Source organism: Dipodomys spectabilis, unplaced genomic scaffold (assembly GCF_019054845.1).
Source record: "Dipodomys spectabilis isolate Male_0828 unplaced genomic scaffold, ASM1905484v1 ptg000140l, whole genome shotgun sequence".
Classification (NCBI taxonomy): Eukaryota; Metazoa; Chordata; class Mammalia; order Rodentia; family Heteromyidae; genus Dipodomys; species Dipodomys spectabilis.
Window position 1 is genome coordinate 18,686,389 of NW_024870817.1, and position 13,165 is coordinate 18,699,553.

Here is a 13,165-nt window from a genome sequence, read left to right on the forward strand (position 1 = left end):
ACCAATTTTAAGACAAAATCCAGCTTGAAACAGATTGCTTCCTACTTAAGTAGAAAAGTTGGCTTAATTGGAACACACACACAAAAAGAGGGAAAAAAACATTTCCATATTTTAAAAAAATCAGTAAAAGAAAGGGAAAATTATGGAGAAGGAGATCAGTTAGTAGGAGAAAAACATACCTGATACGAATACCCAAGACACATAACCAAGGAGAAAACATCCCCATGCAGCAGGATACCCAGCTGACTATAAGAACTACCACAGAAAAGAAGATGCTAGAAGACTCTCGTTGGAATAGCTAAGTAAGGACTTGTAAACTTTTAGGGCTTATTTAAGTATTCAGCCCTGGAGCCATTTGTGTCTTTGGGGAAATATCTCTGTGTTCATAACACCACCGTGAGTTCTGTAAGATAGTTTTCTTTTCCTTATCTTTCTCCCTTTATTTACTGTCAGTAATATTTTAAAAGAATAGTTGCTTTGCCCAAGTGTTTCTATTTCAATGGATGTCTATGCCACATAAATATTCTCTTAATCTATGCATTAACTCCCTTTATAGATGTTTTCATTCATGGCCTATATTTGACCCATAGAAGACTATTTGTGACTATCTTACATCATACAGAACTGAGGACCTGAAATAGAAACAAAAGGATATGGTAGTTGAAAGCTCCAACGTCATGCCTGGGATCCTGAAAGTTTCAGATGATAAGATCACGGATGTAGCACAGCACCCAGCCATAGGAAATAGTTGCAAGCAGGAAGCTATGATAGGAAAACTGATGCTATTGATCAAGGATCACCAAAAAAGGCAAATTGCTTAGAAGATTGGTCCACAGATACAGATAAAAACTATATCCCATTTCTTTTTAATTAGAATTATGTGATGTAAGCAAGAGACATAAGGATGAATTGGACAATGCAAAAGGAATGTTTGGAACTACTGTATACTTCTTTAAAGAAAGTCATCCTTATCTCCTGTATCTCTTATATTTTGATTGCTTTAAAGCTTACTTAAGTTACCGTGAATATTCTGTTCTTCATTAGGTATATGTTTTAAAACAGAGTCCACAAGCCTGGCATGCATGTTTTTAATCCTCCCTCATTTATTTCCTTTTTTATTATAGTCATCATTATGTACTAGTTTTATGTTGTAAAGAAATTTTAATATAAATTCTTACCTTCAAGTAATTCTTATCTTTTAAGTACTGTATTTTTCTGAAAGAGTATATTCATTTGATAGTGATTATTCTTACTCAATATATATGTAATTTTTCCCAAGTCTTTCCATTTCCTTACAAATGAGGCAATGCCATTCTTTTTGACAGAAGCATAGAATTTCTTTTTGTACATTCACATTTTCTTAAAAAGAACTCGAAGATATGGATATGAGGATTTTGTTGGAAGAAATAACTGTGAAGTTATTTCTTTTTTCTTTCATTTGATTTTTTCCCCCTTTGGTTTATCCCCTGTTAACAGTATTTTTTATTTTGGTGCTCTGTGTCTTGTATATACATTTCTCTGATTTTGGGAAGGAATGGGGAATGACAAAATGGTGATACAAAAGACAAAGAGTGAATCACTGCAACAAAGATACTCACAAGACACTGTGTTGGAAATGAACTTTACAATTCGTTGGGAGAGGGGGGAAGCCCAAGGGGAGGAGGGAAAAATGAGTGAGAGGGGTTTCAATGTCGGACAAGAAATGTACTCATTAACTTATTTATGTTACTGTAACTCTTATGAATATCATCTTTACAATAAATAAATTAATTTTTAATATGTAATTTTGAACTAATTAAATATGTGGAAAGGTCTGGATGTTTATTGACTGTTTAATTGTGAAACATTTAATGCTTTTTCTTGTACAGTACAATTTTATTTGTATTCTTATCTAATTGACTAATAAATTGAACTATAAACATAGACTCTAGGAGATAATAGTCTCAAAGTTATCCAACTAGAAAAGATCGAGGAATCTGTTCAAAGTAAAATGAATCAGTAGATTGAAATGTCCATGATTTCATTTCTTTATTCATTTGTTTTGTGCTGGTTCTGGGGCATGATTTTAGGATCACAGCACTGTCCCTTACCTTCTTCACTCAAGGCTGGTGTTCTATCACATCAGCCACAGTTCCACTTATAGTTTTGTGGTGATTAATTGCAGATAAGAGTCTCACAGATTTCCTTGGCCAATATTCTGGTATAGGCAACAGTATAGGCTTGAGCCACTGGGTTTGGGTTTATTAATTTAAAAAAAAAATTGAAATAGTTTTGCAAGGAATCTTGAATTACATTTTTTTCTTGGAAAAATAAAAAAAAATAAGCTAATGGCAACATTGGCCATGTATTTCAAAATAGAAGTAACCAGACTGTTGTTTCATTTAGTAAATGTGGTTTTTAGCTTCTTCAACACAAGATACCTATAAATTTACCACGGATTTAATTGCAACATTGAATGTATGAATTATCTTCTTTTCAGGTGGATCTCCTTGTCCCTACCAAAGTAACTGGCATCATCACACAAGGAGCTAAAGATTTTGGTCATGTACAGTTTGTTGGTTCATACAAGCTAGCCTACAGCAATGACGGAGAACACTGGACTGTATACCAAGATGAAAAGCAAAGAAAAGATAAGGTAAGTCATCCAAGTGATTTCTGGAGTCCATGAGGAGAAAAGCCAACGCAGTCCTAGTTTCACTGAAGAAACTGCATTTACATGGAAAATACTGAAAATATAAACCACCTGTCTAATTACTTCATCAGCTCCCTAAGATGGCTAGTTAAAATGCATTTTCTCAAACAAACAAACACAAGATGGAGGTTAGAAAAGTTTGAATAGCCAAAGCAGGTTTGAGGTAATCAAGGCTCCAGTTGCAATATTCTGAAATGGTGCTGTGAAAATCCACAGTCTTGACCCTATTGATTTATATGTTATACAAATAAAGGAAGTGACAGCCTGTCTCTAATGAGCAGGTGCTTTCTGAAGGTTTTGAAATGAATTATTTGGGAGCATCATTGTCTATTGTTTCTCTGTCTTGTGATCTGCTAATCCCCAAAGGCAATCTGCAGTACACATTATGGATTCTGGCTCACATTTTTTATGTATGAAGCACCTGACACTAGTGATTAGTTTTTTTTTTTTTACCACATATGGTCAAAAGTCCTTCTACATGCCTCTCTAGCCACTTTATCCATTTTTTCGGGGATGAATATCTATTGTAGTACTTTTCAACTAGGGAAACATTGATTTCCTTATTTCCGATTCACAAACACACACACACACACACACACACACACACAATCTACAGCAGTTGCCAAATCCTTATTTTCAAAATATAATTTTTTTCACTTTTTCTATTCTTTAATGTGATTGTTTTCCTGTCAAAATATAATTTTTTATTTTTTCTGTTATAAAAGTATTACATAGTATTAAATAATCAAAGGATACAGAAGTATGTATGCTAGAAATGAATTTATTTTAACTATCCTCAGTTATTTTCTATTTTGTTATACTGTGAAAAATATCATACCATATTTTACCATACCATGTATTTGGTAGAATATATGATTTTCTTTCATGCATAGTTTTGACATAGATTTCCATTTCAGCCTTTCTTGTTAGCGCTAGGATTTGAACTAAGGAATTCAATATTGATAATATTTTTAAAGTAATTCACTTAAATAAATTACATTTGTAATTTGTTTAATTATGTAATTACAAATGTAATTTATTTAAGTTTCATTATTAAGTTACTGGTGAAGTAATTTAAATATTACATATCAAAATGCAATGTAATATAATACAATTAAAAGATATAATTATTATAGATTATAATTGTTATATATGATTATAAGTGCAACTATAGTATATTTTATAAAGTATTTTCATATCCAATTTTTAAAATTTTATTTGTCTCATTATAATTTTTGCTGGATAGTCCTGGGGATTTTTCTACCCTGATTGGCTTTAAATTTTGTTCCTTAGATCTCAGCTTTCTGAGCAGCTAGGACTCTACACAGGAAGCAACAGCACCCAGCCAAAGCAGTGTATCTTAGAAGTATCTTCCACCCCAAATCCTTTTTACTTCTACTTCTGCTATTTGTGATTACAAAACAAAAGGTTATCCTATCCTACCTGGCTTTCCAGATATTTGAGATTACATAGGCTCCTTGAATTTTTAATTTGCTTGTTCATTTATGCATGACTCTGTAAGAACATTTGCTGTGAATTGTCTTTGTGGTCCAATCACAAAGTCTCCCTAACTTTTCCTGGCAGGCCCTGAATTTGAAATACTTTTTCCTTCATCGCCCAGGTAGCTATTAATATTGGTGTATACGACCATGCCCAACATGCCTTAATAGTGGCAATAATGGTTTCATGGTGCTATTGTTCTTCATGATTGACATGATCTTAAAAGAGTCCCATGAGATAGGAGCTCTGTAAAAAGATATGGAGACTCAGAGATTAAACTTACCCAAGTTCATATATGCAATAATGAGCAAAGTTGACATTTGAATATCGGAAAGTCTATCTCTGATTGCTGCCTCAAATTCTGCATGTGATACAACTGCTAATGCTTAATGAATCCTTGGAAAAAGTTTAAATATTTTGTCTTAAGAAGTAGTATACAACCTTCTTGGGAAGGAAATGTCTAGAACTAAGTGTTGCTATGTACAAGTATCAGCTCCAAAAAGTATCATCTCCAAAATATCCCCAAAAGCATATCAAGAACTTATACATACAATCTTTTAAGAAAGAAAGAGTAGTGACATTTGGATCAAAATCTTGCATCAATAAATCTGAAAAGAAGAAATAGGAATTTACCATTCATTCAAGATAGATATTACCACAGTTCACCTAGGCTTCTATAGTTTTATCAGATTTTGTTTTAATGATGGTTTTAAGATTGCAGAATATATTTTAAAATACATACTACATTTATAGGTATAAAATATCTATGTCTATATCTATCTATCTATCTATCTATCTTTTTATACCTCAAGATATAGTGCATATACAGTCCCAGGAATTTGTCTCCACAATCACAAACAAAATAGATGGTATGCATTCATGTACTAAAGAATAATTGTCATTTTAAATAAGGCCTTGCTATGAAGCACAGATTGGCCTTAAGTACATCATCTTCCTGCTTCAGACTCCCAAGCTCTGAGATAATAAGTATGTGTGACCAGGCCTAGCTAAGAACTGAAGTAGAATATTTGGGTACTACCAAATTGAGTCTGTGGTCAGGAAATAAACTCCTACTTAGGCAATGTAAAACATAGTATAGGTTAATACATGCTTTTACTGAAAACAATATAAGCTCGAATTCTCATGTGAGACAATAGGCAAGGTAAAATTTTGGAAAAATTAAACCATTTTTATCTGGATGCTAGTGGCTCACTCCTGTAATCCTAGCTACTCAGGAGATTGAGATCTGAGGATCCCAGTTCATAACCAGACTGGACAGGAACGTTCAGGAGACTCTTATCTCTAATAAACCACTCAGAAAACCAGAAGTGGTGTTGTGGTTCAAGTGGTAGAGTGCTAACCTTTAGCTGAAGAGTTGAGGGATAGCACCCAGGCCCAGAGTTCAATCCCCACAATGGACAAAAAAATAAAATAAAAAATAAACCACTTCAATACTATAAACATGTACCTTGAATAGTATCATTTACCTAATTGTTTTAAAATTTCATCTAGCCATATAGGCACACTAAAGAAGAACCCATGTTTATTATTTATTATAGAAAGATACAATTAACATCAAGGAAGCATAGATTAAAAAGGCAGCACTAGATATTTCCACAAAATAAATTAAGCCGGGCGCTGGTGGCTCACGCCTGCAATCCTAGCTACTCAGGAGGCTGAGAGCTGAGGATCGCCATTCAAAGCCAGCCCGGGCAGGAGAGACCGTGAGACTCCTATCTCCAATAAACCACCAGAAAACCGGAAGTGGCGCTGTAGCTCAAGTGGTAGAGCGCTCACCTTGAGCTGAAGAGCTGAAGGACAGCGCCCAGGCCCAGAGTTCAAGCCCCATGACCGACAAAAAAAAAAAATTACTTTATGTATGAAAAGAAGCTATAAAGCTTTGGACCTCTCCAATCCTACATAGAAAGAAAATTAGTAAAAATGAATGTGAAACTGATCACATAAGCTCACTAACATTTGGAGAAGGACATTTGTTATTTTATATATTTATAAAATATATATACATATCAGTCAAGATACATATTTTTTGAAATTAAATAATTATTATGCTTTTCTTAGTGTTGTCATTGTTATATTTTCTGGGATTATATATTATTCTATTCTATTCTATATATTATATTACATTATATATTATTCTATATATTATCCTTATATATATTATATAAAGATAAATATTTACATATTGTCCTTCCCCAATGTATACTTCTCACAAGGGATAACTATTAATTAGAAATTCATTTTTCTGAGTTCAAATATAATATCCCTAATACATTCTTTTCTTAAATATACTTTTATTCATTTATTTATTTTTTGTCAGTTATGAGACTTGAACTCTGGGCCTAAGTGCTGTCCCTCAGCTCTTCAGCTCAAGGCTAGTGCTCTACCACTTGAGCCACAGCACCACTTCTGTTTTTTTCTGTTTATGTGGTCCTGAGAAATTGAACCCAGAGCCTCATGCATGCAAAGCAAACGCTATACCACTGAGCCAACTTCCCAGCCCCTGTTTTTATTTTCTTTAGGTAGATGTATAAAGGAGTTGCCATTCAACAGAGCAGTTTATGAATGCAGTGCCTCTTGATGAATGCCACTCCTTTTCCATTCTCACCTACCCTTCCCACCGCCTTCCCTCATTTTTCTTAACTTTTAAGTTATGCATTGAATTTTTTGCCATTTAACAAAATTTTGGTTTCTTATTAATCATGTTTTCATTCCTTAAAGAAACTACTCCCTAATAATTACAGGTCAATATTCAACTATAAGCTTTCAATCAAATAGATGTTATAAGTGAATTAAGTGCTTCAGGGTATTACATAAATGTAAAAGATGTTTTATAGATGGAAATTGCAGTGGAAATAATTACAAACTAAAGTTTCTAATTCTCTTATTGTGACTGATCTACTGGATGCTTGCTTTCCGAAACTTTGGAAGTCTAATCTTGATCTATATGTAAGTTACTACAGAAAAGTCTTCAAATAATAGCAATTCTAGGTTTAAAAAAAATGGTATAGATCAAATTATCAAAGTATTTCTGTCTTTTCATTAGTCAGAACTGAGTTAAAGAAAATTATATATGTACATAAGAGTGACAATGTGCATATGAATGCAACTATGCATATATATATATCTATATAGATATATATATAGATATATATGTATACACACACAAGTCAACTGAAGAATACAGGATGCCTTATTCTCTTCTGTAAGATAACAGTTTCCAGTTTCTGATTACCTTCCACAGCATTCACAGAACTGAAATTACTTTAGCCTTCTGTCTTAAAACAAAATTCCACATTAAATCTTGGGTAACCAAGGTTTTGAAGACACCTCCAAACATCTATATGTTTTTATATTTCTTTTCTAATGTACAATATTTTCAAACATTAAGCTGACTTTTACATAGCTTCATATCATGGATTAAGCTACATTTTTATTTGAAATTCAAATGTTCCTTTGCACTTATGAAAGTAACATCTGTTTTATACTCTCAGAGCTGCATTTTTTGTTGTTTGTTTTCTTTTGAATGTGTTTTACTACATTTCACAGGAAAACTGCAAAACTTCCCAGACATTTTCAATATTTAATTTTTGAGTTATAAACCAAAGAAAAACAATAATAAATTTAAGGAGAGTACATATATGGAAAATTAGAGATGAAAAATGCATTTTCTCATCCAATATATTAGTCATAAGGACATGGTGCTTAAATAAACCTGAATTCATACTGTGGAAGCTTTCTTTTTAAGGAAATAAGGAAGCTGGTAATATTTTATCAGTTTTCCTCACTGAAATTATCCAGGGCTACAATAACCTAATTTGGAAAAGAAATGAAACTTTACTCAGGATTTTATGAAAGAACAAAAAACTTCTATTTCCAATAAGACTTTGTAGGTTCTTAAAGGTGAATCAAACACATTCATTAAAACATATTCTACAGTATCTTGATGACCTCATCTCCAGTGAATTCTCCAATTCATCACACCCAGATAGAGATTCCCTATTGAAAATGACTGATCTCTGTCTGCCATAGTCTGTTTGAATTCGAGCAAGGGGTCTAGATGTTTACACAGACCCCAGAAAACATGAATAAGTAACTGAGGGAAAGATGATTCCAAAAACCAAGCTTGAAGTTTTGAATTAGGGCCAGTTGTGTCTTATTCTTGTTAAAATGGAATGTATTATAACTCCTTAGGACTTTGCTTGGCCTGTACCTAATTATGGAAAAGTCAATAAAAGTTGGTTTCTCCAAAATTAATTTAGATTTTAATAAGTTTGCCAGTTTTCTCATGAAAATCTGAAATTAAAGATTTACTAGAGTTTAACAAGTTTGAAAATGAAAGATGATTAAAATAATTTGTAGTAACAATTAGGTAGGAAAGCCCCTAGAAAGAAGTGGCATTTATAGTCATCCAGTCACATAAATCAGTCTTCAAAAGATTGTCATGGGTTTTTTGTGCCAAGTGCTGCATGGGGAAAAGCACCTGACTCTGTCATAGTGGAATGAACAAGTCTCTGTCTAAGGAAGAATTCAGGAAAGTTACAAGAAACTTTGATTCCATAAGCATATTTTAAGGAATCAAAATAAATCTACCAAGTATATCATCTGAGAAAATAAGTCCAAGAAGGAAGTAGCCAGTTGATTGTCAGTTTTCATAAAAGACCATAGCTGTCCAATAGAAAAAAGGGTCCCTGGTCCTTCCCTTTCTCAATATGTGTAAAAAAATAGAACTGTTGACATCGTTAATAAAGCAACCATAATCTGTACTAAAAGGTATATTTAAATAGGACAGTAATTACAGAGGCTATGAACATCCAAGCACTTCTACTGAAACAAATACTTTCAAGGAGCTGAGATTAAATTTAAGTATTTAAGGTAACCAAGGCCAAGGTCCTGGGAAGATAGAGGTCAGCTGAATAATCAATTGCCATGTTACTCTTTTGCAATTTGATTGGGGTAAGGCTGTTAAACTTAAAGAAACTCTTGAGAAGTAAATAAAACTGATTCCACAGTAGTAGTAAAGGAGGAAGTTACTGGTTTCTGGTGGGGGGCGGTGGTAATGAGTGAATTATTCTTTGAAGAAGTAGCTACACACTGCTAAGCATCAAGATCATGGGCAATTTCCTAATAATACATGGAGACAATTGGTCAAATCTACTCAGAATCCTGTTACACTTTGCAAATAGGGCAGAATGGGAAACATTCTGTAGCAGCTTAAAAAAAATAAAGAAAGCAATTTCCAAGAATTAAATGATTTTATATGTTTTATTTTAATATATAGTCATTAAAATAAGTTATAAGTTATATATTATATACAAGTTATACCAATAATTAAATAATAAATTTGTAAAGTATAGCTATAATTTATTTTCATAAGTGATATATATATATAACCATGTCCTTACCCTGTTTTACTCGTTAAAATAATATTTTAAATGAAAATATTTGGTAAACAATATTGTCTCCTTGACCTTAATTAGTGTTTGGTGAGTGACTTCATTAAAGTTAAAAAGACAATGATATAGTTTTAGATTTGTGTAAAAAGAAGAGCATTGTTATTTAAACAAAAAACTATCTAGTACCAACAGCTTAGAAGTTTATCTGCTTTATTCATTGTAATTTAACATTATGAGACTGGATTAGTAAACACACTGATGCCGGATTTTCTATATTTATATAAATGTAGGTGCTACTGTATTTTACAGATGGAATGTTTCTACTTTGGTAGGTTTTAAGTTTAGTGATGAGTTCATGTTTCTTAATTTTACATGTCAAATAGTCCTGTTTAGGAATCATATCTGATGTCACTGCTCACATGTCTGAGGAAATAAAGAAGACATGGATTAGGGATTTAAAAGAGTAAAATGCCAATATACAATAGTGAAGATGTGGAACCATTGTAGATATTCAAAAAATGATAATTGAGTAAAGAGAATGTCATTCATATACACAATGTAATTTTTTTTAGCTATAAAGAAAGATGAAATTATGTTGTTTGCATGAAAGTGGGTGAACTGGGTATCATCATATTAAGCAAGAGAAGCCGAGCTCAGAAAAACAAATTTCAGGTTTTCACTCATGTAAAGAATCTAAACCTGAAAACATGCTGTTTGTTAGATAATGAGAGAAGGAAGAAAGGACAAAGTGACAGAGTATTTTAAGAATATATTATACATCAGAATAAAAATAGCACAGTGAATGAGGCCCTCCAATGTCTGTTTTAAAGGGAATGGGAAAGAGGCTGATAAAGTAAGTTTAATGTAAACCAGGGAGAATTTGAACATGGCACATTATATACAGGTTATTAATATAACAGTACAAACCTCATTGAACAATTAATTTACAATAATAAAAAATATAACCTAAGGGATAAATGTGATATTCATGACTGAATGAAGTCTGATATGAGGCATAGAGAAAATATTGTTTTAGTGAAAAGGTAAAGAAAAATCTATTATTGCCAAGATATTTGTGCATAGTCTGCTATCTATTAGGGAAGCTATAAGAAATATAGGAGTAGTTTATAATATGCAGAAATTTCTTTTTCAGGGCTGGGAAGGTGGTTCAGTGGTATAGAGCTTGCCTTGCATGCCTGAGGCCCTGGGTTCGATTCCTCAGCACCACATAAGCAGAAAAAAAGCTGGAAGCGGTGCTGTGGCTCAAGTGGTAGAGCACTAGCCTTGAGCTAAAGAGCTGAGGGACAGCGCCCAGGCCCAGAGGTCAGGCCCAGGACTCGACCCTCCCCTCCAAAAAAAAAAAAAAAGAAAAGAAAAGAAAAAAAGAAAGAAATTTCTTTTTCACAGTTTTGGGAAGTTCAGAACTAAGATGCAGCATCCAGTGAGGGTGCACTTTTGAGTTCATAGTGTCCCATTACTATCCTCATGTGGAAAAAAAGGAACAAACAATCTCTTTATGTAAGTGCTGTTACAAATGCATCCCCATGATCAAATCACCTCCCAAAAGGCTCTATCCCATAATAACATTCATTGTCTTGGGAGTTGGAATTTCAGCATATTCATATGAAAGGAGTATTAAATACATTCAGCGCTGACTATAGATACAATTGTGTCATTGAATATGCAGTTTTAGATTTCATGTTCTTAGAACAAATAGAATATTTATATATTTGATAAAGCTTATAACTAAAAAGACAATATAATATGAGATATAGCTAACCATGAACATTTTTCTCAAACTTAATTACTTAATGGATATGGAAATAATTGTCCAAGTCTGCAATAGGAGAGCAACTTATTTTGAAATTTTTCAGGTGCAGAATGTTGAAAGGGATGACATGGATCAAGATCCATTGTATTCATAAAACGCTCTGTTAAATGACAATTCCTTTGTACAACTACTTACAGAAAATTTTTAAAAAAAAGTATGATCAGGACTGACTTACATAATCTGCTCTGAAGCTTGGATTTGGGGTCAGAAATAAGGCCATAACTGGCCAGCCAAAACCAAAAAGACAGGGCTGGAAATAGAAAGTTACGTTTCCATTTCTATGCTGAATTGGAGCTTCAGTGGATCTATCTACCTGGTGATGTTTGCTCTTGAATCTAGAGTAAGTAAGTTCTAAGAGCAGGAGAGTAAGGGAGTTGAGAAAAGTGAGGGTTAATAGTGTCTTATGCAGTTACAATTATAGAGTGAAGCAGGGAATATGTCAAGTGTGGACTACTGAATGTCCACAGGACCCTCAAGAAAGCACGTGATGACAAGGAACTCATTAACTTTAAGCAGTTATTCAGATATTTTGGAGACACCAATGGAGAGCCAGATTGTCCTTCAGGAGTAATCTTGAATTTTAAGAAAAGTCTTTGAATACTATTTCACATTGTTTAATATTAAAGAGTAGCAATGCAAAATATATGATTAGTTTTGACCTAAGAAGCACTGATTTTTTGTAATAGCACTTGGACTCTTTAAAATGAATACATTAAAAAGCACAAAGAAAATAAAGAGTACTATCAAAATTCCATCAGGTGGTAGAAATAAAGTCAGACATAAAATATATAAACGTGGTGAAGTTTTGTAATGAGTAGGTTGGACAAAGCACTGTGGGAGTGTCCCTGGTTCCACAGCTAAATTTAATGAAATGCTGTGAAAAGTGATTTTCAGTAAGTGTGTAGGGAAAGCAAAGAAGGATTGAACAGTGTTTATTTTGTTGTTAATTATTTATGCCCCAATATAAAACTTTGAAACCATATCCTTTCTCTTTAAAATTTCTCTAGTTAAAAGATTTTTTTAAGAAAAATTTTTAGATATGTATAAATAGCACGAGGAACTTTTTTTTGTCAATCGTGGGGCTTAAACTCTGGGCCTCAGTCTTCAGCTCAAGACGACTGCTCTAACACTTGAGCTACAGCCCTACTTTCAGTTTTCTGAGTGGTTTATTGGAGATGAGTTTCAGGGACTTTCCTGCCAGGGCTGGCTTTGAACCATGATCCTCAGAGCTCAGCCTCCTGAGTGCTAGGATTACAGGCGTGAGCCACTGGCACCTGGCTGTAAGGAACTTTTTATTCACATAGAGTACTGCCAAAATAAAAAATGGCTATCAAATAAAAACAGGTTTTAATATTACATATCCTATTAATTTCTCAATTTTAAGATTTTTCATTCTATCTTATCAACATGATAACATTCACATTGAAATACTGATTTTGTGTTTGATTTATATAATTCTAAATGCAATTTCATAATGACAACATTTCAAAATTTTAAAATGTCATTGATATTTTTATTTACGTTACACATGTGCCAGATCTGGTAGGAATCATCATTTCCTAGGCCAAAATGACTACACATTTACTTAAAACCTAACATATTAAAACAATTAATCAGTCATTGGTCACCAATAGAATGATTATGTTTATCAAACTTTAATACGTTGTTTAAGGTTTATATTTTATTATTTGCTAAAAGGTAATAATGAATCTGATGAAAGCAGGAGGA

The 13,165-nt window shown here is 32.9% G+C and overlaps 1 protein-coding gene across 2 annotated transcripts in view; it reads left to right on the forward strand.

The window, feature by feature from the left end:
* The window catches only part of Edil3 (EGF like repeats and discoidin domains 3), a 412,239-nt gene that overhangs the window by 385,164 nt on the left and 13,910 nt on the right, over window positions 1–13,165 (forward strand). For both annotated transcript variants that reach the window (XM_042690926.1, XM_042690925.1), the window contains one exon: window positions 2,480–2,635. In XM_042690926.1, coding sequence (XP_042546860.1) covers window positions 2,480–2,635 — 156 coding nt within the window. The remainder of the gene's footprint in view (window positions 1–2,479; window positions 2,636–13,165) is intronic.